Source organism: Lipotes vexillifer, unplaced genomic scaffold (genome assembly GCF_000442215.2).
Source record: "Lipotes vexillifer unplaced genomic scaffold, Lipotes_vexillifer_v1.1 scaffold717, whole genome shotgun sequence".
NCBI lineage: Eukaryota > Metazoa > Chordata > Mammalia > Artiodactyla > Lipotidae > Lipotes > Lipotes vexillifer.
The window spans coordinates 3168000-3188160 of record NW_006798707.1 but is presented as its reverse complement, the minus strand read 5'-3'; the positions used below and the strand labels follow the sequence as shown (position 1 = coordinate 3188160).

General features: G+C 44.3%; 1 protein-coding gene across 1 annotated transcript in view; it reads left to right on the top strand.

The window, feature by feature from the left end:
- ALK (ALK receptor tyrosine kinase) overlaps positions 1–20161 on the top strand; it is a 777689-nt gene that overhangs the window by 575042 nt on the left and 182486 nt on the right. Inside the window, exon 6 of the mRNA XM_007470876.1 lies at positions 17646–17773. Coding sequence (XP_007470938.1) covers positions 17646–17773 — 128 coding nt within the window. The remainder of the gene's footprint in view (positions 1–17645; positions 17774–20161) is intronic.

The window sequence follows — 20161 nt, the reverse complement described above, 5'->3', positions numbered from 1 at the left end:
GGGAAAGAGGAGGCTCCCAACTCAGATTTTTCCCAGGCCCCTCCCTACACATGTTTTTCATGCCCCCGCCAAGGGATGGCTCTAGAAACAGAACATCATTAGCGAGGCTCCACACATACCAATGTCGGGCAGACATCATGGCAGCCAGTCCCCACACGCCGAGGCCCTTCCTGTTTCTGGAGTCTTCAGGGGATGGAGAAGAGAGCACCAGCCTGGGAATCATGAGACCAAGCCCTGGCACTTCCTATCTAGTCCTCTGAGCAAGCCCTGTAACCCTTTATTCCACTCTACCTGGCTGTGGGACAGAGGATAAGAGCACCTGTGTTCTTGTCCCCCAGGGGGGCTCTAAGAATCAGGTGAGAGGGTGTGTGTGGAAACATGGAGCCACTCAGATGGGAGCCAGTGTGCTGAGGCAGTGGTCCCATGGCTGTCCCAAGAAGCACTCACCCTGTGAACCTGAGGATTCTGGACTGGGGGTCCATCTTCACCCTGAGCCCATCTCTGGTCTAGATCTCCTGATACATGCAGTAAGTTCTGTGCTCTGCGCGCAGTGGGCCCTCAAGAAACTATCTCAGCCGTCTCTGGGATACCTCTCAGCTCTGAAGATGTGGGATCTCTGAGTGTCTGAGGCCAGCCTCCCCATCTCCTACAGCAGCCCAGGCTACATCCTGTTTCTGTGGGAAGCCAAGGCATAGAGAGACATCCACGGACCTCAAGTTTGACAGGCCAGAGTTTGAATCTCAGCTTATGAAATGTTGCTTATTAAATCGAGAGCAAGATAATTCGCCTGCTGGAATCTCAGTTTCCTCATCTGTACAATGGGGTACCAACTCCTACCTCTCACAGCCCCTAAGAGGATTAAATGAGATGGCTGTGTAGAGTTCCTTTTTGTCCAAGAGTGGTCGGCATTATAACAGTTATAATAATCTAATAACAATATAGCAAGTATTACCATCATTGCTGGATGACACCACTGGCAGGTTTCCAAAGGCAGAGATGCTAGCAGAACGCAGATTCCCTTCCACATCCTTCAGGGTCCACCGACAGCAGCTCCTGCTACCCAGCCCCTGCTCTGTGAACATGAAGAGCCACAGATGAGTGTCTGCCACCTGCTCAGTGCAGAGGCAACCAGCCCCTTGAATCAAAGGCTCAGGGCTGTTTTGAATGATGTCTCTGCACCTGCTGCAAGCTGTCCGCAGAGCTTTGGAAGCACCCACAGTGCTCACACTAGCCAGGAGCTCCTGTGCTGGACTTTGCCCAGCCTTTGTCACCGTCTGCTCCTGCAGTCCTCTGCCCTTTGAGGATGCCTTAGACTGGGGAGGGGAAGAGGACTCTGCTTGCCCTCTGGGCTCCCCGAGAAACATGCCAAACCATTGGATAGGCTCCAGCTTCCATGATCTATCAGTACAAGGCCTGAGCAAAAAGGTGGGTCTTACAACCTCATCCCCAGGAGTCAGTTGTTTTGACTCTTTGGAGGTCTCTGCTTGCCTTGCTTTTAACAGAACTGCATTTCAGCCTTACCAGTGGCTATGGTGACCTTTGTAATACAGTAGACACCCAGGCAGTCCTTTCTAAGGCACTCTGAGAGGCATACATCTCTTGGGAGGCAGGTAAAGGAAGATGGGCTATTCCTGTCTTATAGGTGAGTGTTCCCCAATCCCTTGTTGATTAAATAGACCACTGAAGGGGGAACAGGGAGCCTGCCCTTTCCAGAAAATTGCAGTTTCCAGTATATAGGGCCAGGGCCAATGTCAAAAGATTCTGAGTGTTCAAGGCTTTCTTATTATAAATATTCACAGTCCAAGATGAATTGAGAGTGGGGAGGAAAGCTTAACCTACACCTAGGGATTCCTGCCCGCCCCTAACCCCAGCCCACATCTTTCTGGCTCTGATTTGCAAGTGCTCTGCTTCGCAAGTGCTCTGCTTCTAGCGCATCCTTGCAAAGTTCCAGGTCACTCTTTTGAGCTGACCCTTTCCTGTCGTGTGAGGACTGGTGGTGGAAATTTCAGCCCAGAAATTGGCTCCCGGCTAAACATACCATGGGCACAATCTCAGGGCCCCTCAAGTGGTTCCATCTGCTACGTTCTGGAGAGCTCCCACATGGCTGACACAGTAGAATCCTGAAGTTCAAATTCCATTAGTTTCTTCAAGCATGGCTTAAAGCTATGAGCATTATCCAGGTGAATCTAATGGGCCCGTGGCTCCTGGGTTATTAGCCAGCACTTTCTAGTATCATTCTAAAGTGGGGCCTCCCAGAGGCGAAGGTGACATTGTTCATCTGGGAGCCTGAGGTCAATGTGTAGGAAAGTGCCCAGCGCTCTTTCTGGCCCCAAGAGAAATGGGGCTCCTCTGCGAGAAATGAACGCTTTTCCCAGCAGCCTGTGGGCTGCCTGTCCATGGCAGGGGTCGTCACATAGAGGGGTGATGCCACGCGTCATCCACCATCGGTAAAAATATTGTAAAGTTTTTTTCTCCACTTGCGGGGGGGGGGATATTTTTTTCTTTTCCGTTACCGTTTATCATAAGATACTGAGTATAGTTCCCTGTGCTATACAGTAGGTCCCTGTTGTTTATCCATTCCATATATAATAGTTTACATCTGCTAACCCCAGCCTCCGAGTCCATCCCTCCCCCAACCCCCTCCCCCTTGGCAACCACAAGTCTGTCCTCTATGTCTGTGAGTCTGTTTCTGTTTCATAGATAGGTTCATTTGTGTCATACTCTAGATTCCACAAATAAGTGATATCATATGGTATTTGTCTTTCTCTTTCTGACTTACTTCACTTAGTAGGATAATCTCTAGGTCCATCTGTATTGCTGCAAATGGCATTATTTCTTTTTTATGGCTGAGTAATATTCCATTGTATATACGTACCACATCTTCTTTATCCATTCATCTGTTGATGGACATTTAAGTTGCTTCCATGTCTTGACTATTGTCAGTAGTGCTGCTATGAACACAGGGTTGCATATATCATTTTGGATTAGAATTTTGTCTGGATATATGCCCAGGAGTGGGATTGCTGGATCATATGGTAATTCTATTCTTAGTTTTTTGGGGTTTTTTTTTGCGGTATGCGGGCCTCTCACTGTTGTGGCCTCTCCCATTGCGGAGCACAGGCTCCGGACGCGCAGGCTCAGTGGCAGTGGCTCACCGGCCTAGCCGCTCCGTGGCATGTGGGATCTTCCCGGACCGGGGCACGAACCTGTGTCCACTGCATCAGCAGGCAGACTCTCAACAACTGCGCCACCAGGGAAGCCCCTATTCTTAGTTTTTTGAGGAACCTCCATACTGTTTTCCATAGTGGCTGTATCAACTTACATTCTGGTGGGGATGATTTTGAACTATCCACCTATATTGGTTTGCTAGGGCTACCATAAGAAAGAACAAACTATAACAAGCTGGGTGGCTTAAACAACAAACCTTAATTTTCTCACAGTTCCGGAAGTCCAAGCTCAGGGTGGCACCAGGGTTGCTTCCTTCTGAGAGCTGTGAGGGAGAATCTGCTCCACACCTCTCTCCTAGTTTCTGGTGGTTGGTTGGCAATCTTTGGAATTCCTTGACTTGTAGATGCATCAACCCAAACCCCTGCCTTCATCTTCATGTGGCATTCTCCATGTGTGTGTGTCTGTCTCTGAGTCCAAATTTCCCCTTATTAAATTCCCCTTATTATAAGAACATGGTCATATTGGATTAGGGCCCACCCTGATGACCTCATTTGAAATTGATTACCTTTCTAAAGACTCTATTTCCAAATAAGGTCACATTCGGAGGCACTGGGAGTTAGGACTTCAACATAGCTTTTTAGAGCGACACAGTTCAACACAAAACACCACCATTTCTAAACATCCCTTCTAGGACCAGAGTAGACTAGCCAAAAATAACAAATGTCACTTCCTTCAAGAAGCTTTTCTACAAATGCCTCAGGGAGAGTCAGGCACGTCTTGCCCTTGCTCCCCTGTACCAGTCATTCGGTCCAACCTGGAAGATGGATTCCCTAATCAGTGAAGAACAGCCCAGTAGAGAAAACATAGAAAAGGGATACTGGGTACAGGGAACCCCCTAAGCACATGCACAGGGGCAGGAAAGAGCCCTGCCATATACGGGGAACCAGAGGCGGGTCTTGAGGGCAACGGAGAGCATGGTCATGCTTGAGTTTTAAAGAAATTATTCCAGACACAATGTATAGAATAGAACCCTTCTGTGTCTACAGAGTAGAGGAGAATAGTTCAGGCCTCAGTCCTTCTCTGCCACGTGACAGGATTGAACATGGTGATTTCCAAGGTTTCCAAGATTCGTGCCAGATTTACATCTTTCAACCCCACAATAACGTCATCTACTATACCTGCCACAGTACAGTTTAGGCTCTAGCAGGGCCACTGAGCCTCTCTGTGCCAGGGGGTTCGGGATATGGTCCATCAATTCCTCTGGCAATTGCCTCCATGCCCCTGGATGGCCACCCAGCAAAGGGGCAATACAGGAGCAGAGTGTGAAATGGGGGATCATCTTTAGTGGGGACAAACCTGTGGGCTGTCCTGACCCCACCCGGCCAGGACCCTCCATCCTTTTCCAGCTGACCACTATCCCAGCCCCAGAATTTGCTTACAGGACCACAGTTTATGGCCAGGTCTATCCTACCATATATGGTTTCAGCACAGTGGCCTGACTTGGCCAGAGATTTATGACTGAAATGGAGCCTCCTCTGGGCCTGGGCATCAGCATTTTGCTTGGCACAGAGGCTTGAGTTCACACTGAATGAATCAATACATTAACGCATTAAATGGCATTTAGGCTGGTTCTCTAGGGAACGAGATAGGAGACTGGCTCTCATTTGAGCACAGGCAAGGAAGACAGCTTGCCTGGGCTCAATTCCTGGGCCTTGAGGCGGGGACACAGGTTTAAAGCTCCAACCCCTGCCCCACTCAGAACTCAGGGCTCAAGCTGGAGGCAGACTGGGCCAAAGGAGGGATCCTCCAGAAAATGGCCACATTTCAGGTTTCAACGTTTTCTTTATATTTATCTGGCTCTGGGGAGGATGTATTTTTAAAAAAACAAAAACAAAAGAACTAACTGCATTGAGTTGGCTTGAAAGAAATGATTGTATTTGAAAAGAACAGATGGTGCTAAAATTTTATTGGAAGGAAGAGAAAGTTAGGAAAACAGATTCCAGACTCCCACTGGCTGCTGGTGGGTGATGTGCCCAAATCTCCATACAGAAAAAGTTCCATGAGCAAAATGATCACCTGAGCCTCTACTCAGAGAAAATCCACCACCCACCCTGACAGAGAGACTGTCTGATAAGTCTGTGGAATGGGGAACGCTGCTGGGATACCCTCCTGTGCTCTCTTCTGTAATTTTAAATGATTCCTGGAATGCTGGTACCAACCAAACTCTCTCCCTTCTCACTTCCCCGGCCCAGAATCCCGCTGGTCCCTCCACACAGCCCCCGATGGGGGAGGCTTATGGGATGCTGGAGGAGATAGTGACTGGCATGGGACCTAATCCAAAGTTCAGAGAAATCGAAGGGGGCCTCAGGACTCTCAGGCTCACTACTTCTGACTTGAAGAACTTTTCTCTCACTTGATTTTTTGCCTAAGTAATCAGTGTTCCCTCCTTTAAAAAAAAGAAAACCGCTAGTGAATCCTCTGTGTATTTTTTTTAATTTTTATTTATTTATTTATTTTAGCTGCATTGGGTCTTTGTTGCTGCACACGGGTTTTCTCTAGTTGCGGTGAGCGGGGGCTACTCCTTGTTGCAGTGTGCGGGCTTCTCACGGCGGTGGCTTCTCTTGTTGCAGTGCACAGGCTCTAGGCGCGCAGGCTTCAGTAGTCGTGGCACTCAGCCTCAGTACTTGTGGCTCGCAGGCTCTAGAGCGCAGGTTCAGTAGTTGTGGCGCACGGGCTTAGTGGCTCCGCGGCATGTGGGATCTTCCCAGACCAGGGCTCGAACCCGTGTCCCCTGCATTGGCAGGCGGATTCTTAACCACTAAGCCACCAGGGAAGCCCTCTAGGTATTTTAAAATACAAACTAGAGCAAAGAAATGTTCTTGGACAATAAGCTTAAAACCAATAGTTGCTTGAGAATCAACTTACACCCTTAAACATTTTATTTTAATTTGCAATTTCTAAGCATATGCTAATTCGCCAGTCTCTTGCTGAAGGGCCAAGGCCTTTGCTTCCAGTGTGGCCCTGTTGATTGGGAGTTTTGCACTGTCTTTCCGTGTAAGTAACATTCATGACACCATGACACCACAGCCACGATTTTCAGTTTCAATTTCTCTAAGATGGAAATAATTTTAGAACACTCGTGAACGAATCTGAAGGTTTGGGGATTTTTAAGGTTTTTATCCCTTGATCTTTTCTGTTGCCCCATTCACATCTAGTTAAACAGCAGTTATTTTTAGTGACTTACCTCTATGAGTCTTCACAAAGTAATTCCAATTTTTCTTGCTCATGTTGTATCAACTTAATGAGTACAATTGGCATAAACAGAATTGGGAATAGCTAAAGTAGCTCAAGTGATAGGGGTGGAAAGTATAGGAGTACTAGAGAGTAACCTTGAACATTCAGTAACCTTAAACATTCAGAGCAAGGGTGTTCCACTGAAAATAGAATGTAGAGATTATGCTAATCCAGCAAGCATATTGGTCACCAGGAGGTGATTTAAGACCATTTCTTCTACTAACATTTTTTCTTATAACTGTGGCTATAATCAGTCTACTCCCCTCCACCCCACCCCCAGTGGTTTAGGGGCGAGGTCTGCAGAGGTCGACCCTCAGTCTCCTCTTCGTGGCCTGGTATATAGAATGTAGGAAAAAACTCTCAGCCAGGGACCAGGGTGGACATCTGCCTCCCTCCCACAAACCCATGTATTCCAACCTGGTTATGACAATGTGGAACTAGAGGAGAGAAGGAATAAGACAGCCTGGGGCATCACTGGGAGAAGCCAAAATATTTCTTGGAGAAGGCCTTTTCTGAGCACTGCTATTCTTCAAATACTAGCCTCCCCCAGCCCACTAAAAAGCTCTTCTATAAAACTAGCTATTTACATTTAACATAAATTTACACCCATGTGCAATATAGTAGAAAGTGCAACAGTTTTGAAGATAAATCGTCTTCGGTTCATATTGCCTCTTACCATTTACTTACATGGGCAAGTTTATAAGTTCTCTGAGCCTCAATTTTCTCTCTTATAAAATAGGGATGACAATATCTGTTTCATGCATTTGTTGTGAAAATTAAATGAGATAAAGTAAAATAGCTGCCTTAAATCCTTTCTGGAATGAATAAACACACACACACAAATAAAAGAAATGTATATCGAGTGCCTGGCACAATGTTCCCTGGGGTATCTGCATTTGTGCATTTGTCTCTTCAGCTCCACATGGGAGACTGGAAGGAATCCCAAAAGTTTTGGTGTTCTGGGGTGGGAGGCTCTCCCCAAATCCCTGAAATCCTGTCACACATGGTCAGTCTCCTGTTTCACCTTCTTGTAAAGTCATTCTTTGTAAGGTCATCCGCCGTAGTGGGTGTAGGAGAGAAAAGAAACACTAGCATAATAATAACAGTGTTAGCTAATGCTTACTGAGTGTCAGCTAAGTACTGTACATGTCTTAACCCACATGGTCTTCACCACACCCCTATAAGGCTCTATTATTATCCCCACTTCTTAATGATGGAACTGGGCACAGAGAGGTTAGGTAGGTAGCTGGCCAGAGGTCACAGCCAGTAAGAGGCAGAATTGAGATTATAAAACTGGAAGTCTGCCTCCAAAGTTTCCACTCTTAATTAATATATTTCTCCCGAAGGAAAGAAAGAAAAAGGGAAGGGAGGGAGTGAAGGAGGAAGGAAGGAAGGAAGGGAGGGAGGGAAGTAGGGAAGGAAAGAAGGAGGGAAAGAAGGAAGGGAGGATGGAGGGAAGGAGGGAGGGAGGGAGGGAGGAGGTAAAATTAGAAGAAGCTAAAGAGAGGCCAGGAAAAAGAGCCCAAACCATTCAATTGTTTTCTTTGCTCAAAAGCATGACAGAAGAATTAGGGGAAACGCAGTTTGGGAACATTTTCTTGGCCCCCACCTCAGGAAAGCTGGGCCACCTTCTGCATGCCTGTCACCCATACAGTATCTCCGATAGAAATCAAAACTGCTTTCCAGCTGCCAGTGCTAAGGTCGCAGTAGAGTCCACTGTGGCCCCAGGGAGCCCAACCCTGTCTCAGCACCCCTGCTCCCACAGCTCCCCTCCAGCAGAGCCAGAGGCCACCCTCAGCCTCAGGGCAACTCTTCCACCACAGGCTGGTGGGAACCACATCCTGAATCAACCTGAAACCTAGCTTCCATCCAGATCCAGTCCTCTCCAGGACACATGCATCTAACTTCTGGGAAATTTTGAAGGACAAGGAATAACAAAGCCAGGGCTACTTGGGTAAAAGACCCCACACCACATGCCAAGTGTTATTATTATTACAGAAAATTAACTAGCAACAAAGAACTCTACGGTAAAATTTACATTGATCTGGCATTTTTTACTCCTGCTCTCTCCCATAAAAATGCTTTAAAAGCAGGCTGATTTAATGGAAACAATAAAAAGTAGTGCTGAATGGTTTATATTTGCTGCAGAATTACTACAAGGTCTATTTTTAAAAAACCTTGAAAGTTATGTGTGTTTTTTTCCTTTAGGATAAGATTAGGGAGAGAAGTGCAATTGACTTTTTTTTTTTTTTTTAATTGATCTAGACAAGCTCCCACAGGCCCAGTTCCTTATTTCTAATGAATCTTCACACCGACGTCCAGCCACTTGTCAAGAGAGAGTCTTAGCAAAGCGACATGTGGAGTAATGTCAGCTGTGAGGCCTGAGTCTTGACAGTGTTATGCTCGGTAATAATAATAATCATATGACTGAGCTCCGTGTGAAAAAGACGTTGCTGTCTGTCTAATTTGTGTGGTTTCCATCATCCTCAACTTAACCCATGAGCTTGTCTATCCCAGCATGGGGTTAGTCGCCACCTGAATGACTTGTCTGTTGTAGCCACTACAGAACGTGAGAGTGACCACATCTTTTAGCTTCAGATCCTCAACTGTGTTCACCAGGGCCAGAAGTTGAAACAAAGGCTCAGGAAGACATGGTTTCTAACCTCAAGAAGCTTAAAAGAGACAGTTTAAGGGTGTGTTCATAGGGACTATGGAGTCACGTGACGCTGGGTTTAAAATTCAACAAGCAGAGCAGAGCATACAGTAGGCCGTCGATGTTAACTGTTGCTGTTGATCACATTATTAGTGCTGTTACTATTATCACTGGAATTGTTGCTCTTGTTAATATTCATATTGCTAGAGATGGCAGTGTGGGAATATGTGAAGTTAGCGTCTCTCCACAACGAGGGCGCCTGCGGCCACTGGTCAGGAACCCTGACACCCAAGGAGATGGGAGGAACCCCAGAGTGAACCAGTAGGATGTAGGGGGACTGAGGGAGGAGGAGAAGTGGAGGCCAGACAGGATCTGCGCCCCTGAGGCCGGAGAGATCAGGAGAGGCAGGCGGGAAGGGACGCTCCGGGAAGGGCAGGAGAGGAGCGGAGGGCAGTCGCCTGGCCCACTGGGGCCCTGGGAGCCTGCTGAGCTCCCAGGCCAGTACCCTGCCCTACAAACCCCCTCCAGGCCACGTGAGTCTTTGCGGGCATAGGAAGGAGGCTGAGGGGAGAACAGGAGAGGCAGGCAGGAGGGGGCCGTCAGAGACCTTTCTCTGATGGAGTCTCTCACTGCTTCGCAGTTGAGCTGTGGTTTGTCACGTCCCGCTGTCTTTTGTGTACATGGTCTTCACTCTTCCCGTCATACTTTCCCATCTCTCTGGGCAATATTTGACTTCTGCCTGAGGTTTGAGTCATTCTTTACCTCCTTACTCACATCCTGTTTCTCCATGGAAACCTCCCTGATGACCCAGCTCACTTCGATCTCTTCATTCTCTAATTTCGTGTACACTCTAATCCATACCAGCCTGTTGCTGTTTGTTATCTTGGGTTTTGTCCTCTGGTTGCTTTATTTGGGCAGATCTTTGATTCTGTTAGAAAAATCTTCAACTTTAAATGGACTGTGAGAGCATTTTGTACTTTCGTATTCACTGTAGCACATAGCACAGAATAGGTGCTTAATAAATACTTGCTAATTCATCAATAACTGAAGCAGAAAGGCACTCTACCACGACTAAAGGATTTTTGTCTACAAATTTGGTTGGCCTTTCTGCTCTGTTCCACTGGCCTATTTGAATATCCCTGTGTTAGTACTGCACTTCATAATTACTATAGTTTTTTTATTTCTTTTTTTAATTTTTTTTTGCGGTACGCAGGCCTCTCACTGTTGTGGCCTCTCCCATTGCGGAGCACAGGCTCCAGACGCACAGGCTCAGCAGCCATGGCTCACAGGCCCAGCCGCTCCGCGGCATGTGAGATCTTCCGGGACCGGGACACGAACCCGCATCCCCTGCATCGGCAGGCGGACTCTCAACCACTGCGCCACCAGGGAAGCCCTATAGTTTTTTTTTAAAATACATCTTGATATCTAGAGGAAAGCCTCCTATCTTTTTCTTGAACAGTGTCCTGCCTGTTTGGCTGTTATACATCAAACTTCCTTATAAATTTTAGAATAAGTTATTAAGTTTCTATAAAAAAAACCTGTTGAGAGAGGGATGGGGGCTGGGCGAAATAGGTGAAGGGGATTAAGAGGCACAAACTTGTAGTTAAGAAATAAGTCACGAGGATGGAACCTACAGCATAGGGAACATGGTCGGTAATGTTGTAATAACTTTGTAGTGACAGAGGTAACTAGACTTATTGTGATGATCAATTCATAACGTATATAAATGTCGAATCACTATCTTGTACACCTGAAGCTAATATAATATTTATGTCAACTACACTTCAATTAGAAAAATAAAAAGGAAAAATAAATAAATAAGGTGATAAATATATCTCCAGGGCAAGAAAATATTATTTTGCAAGTACAAAGTGGAATTATATCTCAAACAAAGTGCTTGTCACAAAATTAAAGTTTTTTTCTTGCTCCTTAATAGAAAGTTAACTTCTAGACAGATAAATTAACAAATTATGTCAATGTTATTTTTAGTGTCAAAAAATAAAAATATCCATTGAAGTTTTAGTTGGTGTTACACTTAAACCTTAAATCAATTTGAGAACTGACATCTTTACAATATTCAGTCTTGTAATTGTAAGCTTGGGATATTGCTTTATTTAATTGGGTCCTTTAAAAATATCTCAATAAAATTTTACGATTTTCTCTACAGATATTTTGTACTTGTTTTTTTAGGTCTATTCCTAGGTACTTTATACTTTTTGATGCTCTTATAAATGGTATCCTTTTAACTTGAAACCCAGAAGTACACAGCAGATATGGAAGGAAAACTCACAGAGAAGCCCTCTATTGGTGGTCTGAGGAGCAGGAAAGGGGTCTCCTGCTAGACAGAAAGTGGAGGAAGTCCCTGTTTTCTTTTTTGATTGCTCTTTGTTACGTCTTTGGTTCTTTCCCACCGCAGTCCCTAGGCAGTCCTGCATGTTGTAATAGCAGCAGGGGATGACCACGCACCTAAAACCCCAAGGGAGGGGAACCCTTGTTTCTGGCCCGAGAAACTGTGGTCCCAAGAACAGGGATGGAATCCCCATTAGTTTTTCCTCTTTTTTCTTACTGCTTGGCCCCATAGGCAGAGTCAATCTCAAAAGGTTATATGACAGGGGCTTCCCTGGTGGCGCAGTGGTTAAGAATCTGCCTGCTGATGCAGGAGACACGGGTTTGAGCCCCGGTTGGGGAAGATCCCACATGCCACGGAGCAGCTAAGCAACTAAGTCACAACTGCTGAGCCCGCATGCCACAACTACTGAAGCCCGTGTGCCTAGAGCTCGTGCTCCACAAGAGAAGCCACCACAGTTAGAAGCCTGCACACCGCAACGAAGAGTAGCCCCCGCTCACCGCAACTAGAGAAAGCCCACATGCAGCAACAAAGACCCAACACAGCCAAAAATAAAAATAAATAAAACAAACAAACAAACAAAAAGGTTATATGACAGAGCATGGAAATTAAAGCCTAGGCATTCTACCCAGAGTATCAGGAAGGGGTGCCTCTGGGAGCAGGAAAGTGTCAAGGAGACCGTGGTGAGGAAGGAGCTCAAGAAAGTGACCTCAGAATGGTGGGCTTACTGCTAGGTTGTGTGTGCCTGCGTCTGACCACGGGCTTCGGTCTCCTGCGCAGACCACTGCCCAGGTCTCAGACTGACTACTGTGTGGCACAGCACACGAGACAGATCCCAAATAGGCTTTGGCAACTGAACTGACATTGGAGCCACAGTCACAGAAGATGGGTAGGAACTGCCAGCCTGAAACTAACCGCCTGCTAACTGTCAAATGCCTGCTAAAACAGAACAGAACAAAACAATCAGCACTCTCCATAGAATTTAAACAAGACCCAAAGTCCTATAAAATAATGTTCATACTGTACAGGATACAGTCCAAAATTGCTCAAAATATAAAAAACCAGGAAAATCTCACCAACTCTCAAGGAAAAAGATGATCAAAATATGCCAATCCTGAGATTATACAGACATTTATCAGATAAAGGTTTTAAAGAATATATTATAACCCTCTAAGAATTAAGGGTGAACCCTCTTGAGACAAATGAAAAGTTTCAGCAGAGACATGAAGGTATAAAAAAGAACCAGATAATTCATGTACACACGCACACACACACGAGTACAAGTAAAACTGAGGTAATCTAAGATTAGTGGATTGTAGCAATGTCAGTATCCTGGTTGTGCTTTTATGCTATAGTTTTGTAAAATGTCACCTTTGGGGGAAACTGGGTAAAGTGTACAAGAGATCTCCCGATACTATATTTTACAACTGCATATGAATTTCCAGTTATCTCAAAATTTTCAAATAAAAGGAAAGACTCAAACGGATACTTTAGGACTGAAAAATATAACTGAAAGTAAGAAATTACTCTGTGGGTTGACTTCACAAAGTCTCTCTCCCCCACCCCCCAGCCCAGTTTCTGCTGTTGTGGTTCTGGCCCTCACTCCTGGCCTCTGCTTCCAGTCTCTCCTCCTCTGGTTCCTTCTAAACTTTGCTGTCGGGGTAATGTTATTCACCTGTGACTGTTCATGCCAGTCCTCCTTTCCAAAGCCCATCAGAGGCTCATTCCTTACTGAAGAGCTCCGGTTCCTTTGCCGGCACCGTTACCCTCTAAGGTTTTGCTGTGGCCCATCTATCCAGGTTACTTCTCCTGTGTCCCCCCAAAATCCATTTTATTCCAGCCAAGCTACTCATCCTTCTCTGACCCTTTCTTTCTTTAAGGTTTTTTTTTTTCTTTTTATCCATCCGTAATGGCAACCTTCAGTTCTTTCTGATCATACCTCCAGTATTCACTGGAAGAAATCTGACGTATCTCTCAAGACCCATATTGGAATGGGATCTTCTTGATGAGGCATTAATTTATCTTTATAACCATGATTATTGTCTCCTCCTTCTATGCTAGGGCTTATATCAAACATGTCCTCACATTGTGGTTATTCATGTCTTTCTGCCACACCAAATTGAAAAGGTCTTCCTTTAGGGCTGGGACCATGGCTTGTTTTGTTTGCGACGCTCAGAGTGCCAAGCTCATTTCTTCACCCAGAACGCTTTGTAAGTGAGTAGAATTGGAATGGATGCTTGGTGGAATTCGAAACTTTGACAGAATTCACCTGTGAAGCCAACTGGTCCTGGGCTTTCGTTTGTTGGAAGATTTTGTTTGCTTGTTTGTTTTTTGTTTTTGTTTTGTTTGTGGTACATGGTCTTCTCCGTGTTGTGGCCTATTCCCGTTGCGGGGCACAGGCTCCAGACACACAGGCTCAGCGGCCATGGCTCACGGCCCCAGCCACTCCGCGGCATGTGGGATCTTCCCAGACCGGGGCACGAACCCGTCTCCCCTGCATTGGCAGGCGGACTCTCAACCACTGGGCCACCAGGGAAGCCCATGAGCTCTCTTTTAAAATCAGTTTTTTGGGGGAGTTGGGTGTAGTGAGAGTTGGGTAGTCATTCAGAGAGTACAGGGTTTCTTACTATCTGACTCTGACTTAAATGAATAATTGCTATAATGATTTGCAGAAATTTTTACCGCAAATTTACTATCTAAATAGACAGTCTGCTACAATGAATTTGCCTGCACACACCAGTGAAATCATGAGTTGTTTGCAGGTCTTAGTAAGTGTGCAGCCGTCATAGCTGTATCAGGTTTGCTTTACATGCTAGCATTGTGCAGATACACTAAGGAGTGCATTAAGTATCAGACAGTTAGATAGCTGTGTTTTAAATGCTTTATATTATTTAGAATTCCTTAGTGGATTTTTAAATAGGTGGAAAAGATACTTTAGTGATATTTGGGGAAATTGATTGGGGTTTTCAGATGGGCTTAGGAATACATTCTTTTCTTTCCCCTTTAAATAATGAAACATTGGGGCAACACTTTCTCTGGTTGAGAATACAATTTGATCAGAAAACATCCCAAATTTCAGGCATTCAGAGTAAACTACCTTGTTCAAAGTCATCAGGCAAATGGTGAGCAGAGCCAGAACGGGAAGTAGAGAGCTCCAGAGAGACAACTGGACGATAATGGATCGTGACAGGCCATCCGTACTGTGCTTTTGGCTTCCCAAAGTCCAGATGGCCTCCCCTCACTGTCATATTGATTGACTAAAGCACCAGTGCTGAGATGGCCACAAATCCCCAGCACATGGATACAGCTGCACTTTTGTCTCTAGGAGGCTCTAGGTTAGAACATAACCTTCCCCTTTGCAAGCAGAAGTAAAGTTGCCACCAGCCAAAGAGGAAAACAGGACCCTAATGAGCAAGTTTCATGACCACTGGGATGTCAACAAAGAAAATGGAGGCAGAGAGAAAAGAAAGCTTGGTTTTTTTTCACAGGGTTTTTGCTGTCTCTTACACAAATCTGAGCCTAGGTCTAAGCTTGCCCTTTTTCAGTCCCAACTTCCCTGGTTATAAAATCATGTTTGGCAACTACTCTGAAAGTTATTAAAGTTACAGCAGGAAACTATGGGAGGCCAGAGAATTTCAGACAAAAGTTATTGCATCAGTAACTCAGAAACTAATCCCTAAAACAATTGACACCTTTTTCCAGAGGGCTAATGCCAATACAGAAATGGAAATCATTGTCAAGGGCCACTGTGTACCTGGAATTAAAATCCATCATTCCTCAGAGCAGAGAGCTACGATTTTGGAAGAATATGAATAGTCATGCCTTTTATCACCATACTTCCTCGAAAATAAGAGTCCTTTATTTTTCAGAAGAACAAGAAAAATTCTGCTCTCTTTGTGTTTTTCCTTAAGGACCCCTCATTTACATTTTCTTTTCAAATTTTTTTTCTTTGACAGTCACACATTTAAACAGAAGGCCTCCTTTTCCTTATTCAATTGTACTGGTTTTATTTTGGATAGAAATCCTGTTGGGTACAGTAACAGAGAACAAACTACAACAGCAATAATCCCTTCTACAGCATCTATTGTGGGGAAACTTAATACACTTTTTTTTTAACATCTTTATTGGAGTATAATTGCTTTACAATGGCATGTTAGTTTCTGCTGTATAACAAAGTGAATCAGCTATACATTTAATACACTTTTATTAAATGGCTGAGGCACTGGCTCCAGTGATCTGAATTAACTACAGAATAGCACAGAAAGGGAACAGAAATGCCCTCTGTCTTCAGCAGAGCGTACTGCATGCCCAACAACATGGCAGGGACCAGAGACGAAAACTCCCATCCAGGAACACCCACCTGAAAGACCATAGATTGCCTTAGGCGACGCCTTCATTACCAAAAGTTAACAGATGGAAAAGATTTAATGGGATCTTGGGAATTCCCTTGCTGTCCAGTGGCTAGGACTCTGCGCTTTCACTGCCGAGGGCCCAGTTCAATCCCTGGTGGGGGAACTAAGATCCCGCAAGCTGTGCATTGCGACCAAAAAAAAAAAGACTTGATGGGATCCAGTGTTAACAAGCAAATAAGCAAATGGAGAAATGGGCCTTCTGATTCACTGTTGGAGGACTGACAATATCCTCAGGGTTTTAAATGTACGTACACTTTGATCCAGGTTCTAAGAATTTGTCCTAAGTTAGTATTTACATAAGCACACAGGGTTAGCCTCAGCATGAGAGGAAAAATCAGGAACAATGCACAAATCATTAAAAATGCAATCATTGAACTGATCATGTAATTTATATTTATTGTCTTGTGACATACTATAGAGTGGCACAGTGCAGTCACAGCAAGCTTATGTGTGTATGACCTTATCTGTGTAGAACTGTAGCTAAAAGGCTGTTCACAGAGGAATTCACCATGGTAGTCTCTGGATAACCTTCTGGGTGACTTTTACTTTCCTTGACCAACTTTTCTGGATTTTTAATATTTTTTATATTTGGGGTTTGGGAGGGTGCTTTAAAATTTTTTCAAGCAGAAAGCTAGTCTTTTCCTAAGTTCCTTCGTACTTGTACTGCCATACCTAAGCCCAACCTAGTGGTAAGACACTATGAAACATTGTGATGAGTTCATGGGTGTATCCAAATGTCAAAATTCATCAGATTGTACACTTTTGTACGTGTGATTTATTTATTGTACATCAGTTACACCTCAATAAAATTGTTTCTCTTTAAAAGGAAAGAAAATACAAAATAGTCCAGGTAATTTCCATTCTCCACACAAAATTGTCAAAATAACTATATACATAAAAAAAAAACCTGAATCAGTTTTGGAAAGTAAATTTGATGTTCCAGTCGGTGACAGGAGGCTACTCCAAGAGGTTAATAGCCTGAGTGAGGTGTAAAAATGTTTGTTTAGCTTATTCTCCGTTCTCCAGCGGTGTCAGTGTCCTTGATTATTGATAGATGCAGTGCTCAGTGTTTGACCAGCTTCCGTCTTCTTCTGTTTGAACCTTTTTGCAGAGTCCACGTCAGTCTTAGGTAACTTTTACCCCAAAACACATGCTTCAGTGCACTTTAATTTTCCTTCAGTAAATAAATAGCACTTGCTAGCTTCCCTTAAGTAGCTATATAGCAAACCTGAGGGTTCTGAGACTTTGGGATCCGATAAAATTACAAAAACCAAGCATTCTTTCCAGAGATAATAATGAATACACTGATAAATGCTTTGAAGACAGTTCCTTCACACTGCTGGCAGGTTTTCTCAGGCATACATATTCCTTTCCTGTAAGACTAGCTACTGAAGCAGTCCAAAGGCCTGCAGTTGCCTAAAAAGTATGACAAAAGGAACCCCAATGGCTGCAGTGGGTTTAAGAATTGGGTCTCTGAGTTAGCTGGACAAGAAAGAAACAAATGTGTGTGTGTTGCCGTCAGAGTCACCATCCTCAGAGTTTTAAATGTACATACGCTTTGACCCAGGTTCTCAGAATTTGTCCTAAGGCAGTATTTACATAAGCACACAGGGTTAGCCTCAGCACAATCAGAAAGAGGAAAAAGGGTTCCACCTCTCGGTGCAGCATGAAGAATGTGGGCCAGTGCAGGGGTAGGACCTCTCTGCAGGTTAGGTCTGCTTCTCATCACTGTTTTTCTATGCTTTGCCCCTCTGCTTTCCATTGCAACCAGTTGGACTGTGCTGCAGGGGAGAATTGGGCGCCCAGAGAACCCGTTCCGAGTGGCCCTGGAGTACATCTCGAGTGGAAACCGAAGCTTGTCTGCAGTGGACTTCTTTGCCCTGAAAAACTGCAGCGAAGGTATCTGCATCTGGCTTTCCCCTCCACTCCTTGGTAGCTTGTTGTCTTAAGTGGGTCAATTACCTGCCGCCATGATTAGCTGGCAATGTGCGCACTTATATAGAAATGTCTACCGTGCTTTGGGTCTGATTCTGAGTATTGTCGAGTGCTCCATAGCTCAGCTGATCAATTTTCAAAGATCAAGTATAGTATTATATCTGCTTAACTTCAAACTTTATCAAACAGAATATAGTCTTTGTTAGATAACACATTAGCGTAACTCCCCTGGCTGTCAAATACTTTCAGCTATGGTTTTGTTTTGTTTTGTGGAAATTTTCAAATGTTTACAAATGAATAGAATAGTGAACTGCCATGTACCCTCAACCCAGTTTCAACAATTATCAACATTCTGCCATTTTTATTTCACCTATATCTTGATAATGATTAGTATTTTACTTTTCTTCCTGAGGTAAATTTACAACTATGTATTTTTAATGATTTGATTTAAGCTGTCACTAAGGGACAATGTGGGAAATGGTTATATGTGAATTTTTTTGCTTATTTTGTAACAATCATTAGGGCATGGTCCACTGTGTTATTGGATTTCTTTTGCATAAGCCCTACATTGTGAATTTATTTCAAGATTTATTACCAAGAGAGGGCATCTCTCTCCTGAAGAATAATTTGTTGATTTTTTTTCTTTTGGCCTTTGTTGCCAGGAAACTCTGAACTAAATGCAGTATTTAATCACAATAATTACAGTAGTTTTTTGTTGAGCTTATTTCCCCCTCCCTCTACAGAGTTTTTGATCTTCTATTCTTATTTTCAAGATCAGATTTTATATGTATCTTTCATTAGACATTGCCTCAAGCCTGACTGGTATGCAGGATAAGATAGACCATCAATACATATATGAGGTCGATCTTTCCTTGGTTCTTCAGAAGACCTAGGGTCATAATTATAAACATCCTTTATTATTTCCCACATGTGGAGGGTATACAAGATGGGCTTGAATTATACAAACCTTCAGGAAAAGAGTTGCTTTCATTGCCACTGTTCTCCTGCTGTGCCTGCCTCTTCCCAGTGGCTCACTGGGAAGGGAGCTCTCACCTGTGCCATGGAACCTGTGGTCTGGAGGCCCAAGAATGAACTGTTGACAGGAAGGAAGCCTGTGGCACTCCCAGACCTAACCTCTCCATTTAGACTGTTCATGAACAACCATGAAGGCCCATAACACACAGCCATCTGTTGCAGGTAGAGGCCCCGTTTTGAATCTGGAGCTGGTATACAAAGCGGACTCCCTTAGGTAGGGAGCCCACTGACCACCCAGTTCCTTATGTTGCTGTAGCTCTTCATTCATTGCTGGCCTTGCAAGAACTTTGAAAAAGCATATTTGTTTCTTTTTTCTTATAGTCAAAACTGATTTATGTGTGGGAAAAAGAGAAGTCACCATAACATCATAGACTGAACTTCAGTTCAAGTTGAAAAGTTGCTTAGCCTGTGATGTGAGGCACTGTACAAGAAACATGTGGTTTGGGAGAAAGCCAGGAGCTTGTACAAACGTTTCCACACTCACGAGCTTAGGGATTTGTGAACCTCTCTGTGTTCACAAATGTCAAGGGTCTACCTGCATACTGTCCAAAAGAGGCCATGTGTTGAAATGGAGCCGGTTAACAAGAATGTGTCAAGGAGAAGGCATTAGTTCCCAGAACTGGCCTAATTGCATTTGAACAACATCAGGAGAAGGGAATAAGTGACTACAAAACTCCAGATATCAGGCCCAGCACAAATAGTCCTGCAAAAATTCTTTGTACCTTTGAAGGATCTCAGCCAGTTGTGCACAATTTTCGTCCCTTAGAACTTCCTTTCAGCTACAAAAGTTTTCCTCTGTAGCTTATGTTGCATTTGCAGCGACCTATTGCACAGTTTAAAAGACGTGTTTCTTTTCTGCTTCTCTACCCTTATGAAGCCAAGAGAGCTGACCTCTCTAACTTTCTCTAATGATCCAGAAAGTGTTTCTTCTGGCAGGACACTCTCTTAAGGAGGGAGAAAAGAAGTCTTCGTCTGATTTCCTAGGGGAAGTAGACTGGCCAAGAGACCTAGGGAGGTTCTCATGGCCCAGCTATCTTCCTTCAGAGGCTCCAAGTCCAAGAATAGATGGCTTCCATAGGGAACAGGTGTCCTTTATGCTCCTTCTCAGGCTTAGAATCCTGTGACCACCAAGGGGTGTGAAGGGATCACTGTGGATCTGTGTAAGGCAGAGAAGAACAAAGTGATCCCAGTGTGTCCTGAGAACTTCTAACTCTTTCTCCTGTTATGGAACAAATTCAGGTGCATATCAGTTGGTGTGGACAAGTTGCAAACATAAGAAGCACCCTAAAGCTACTCTCATATATTTAAAGGGAAAGA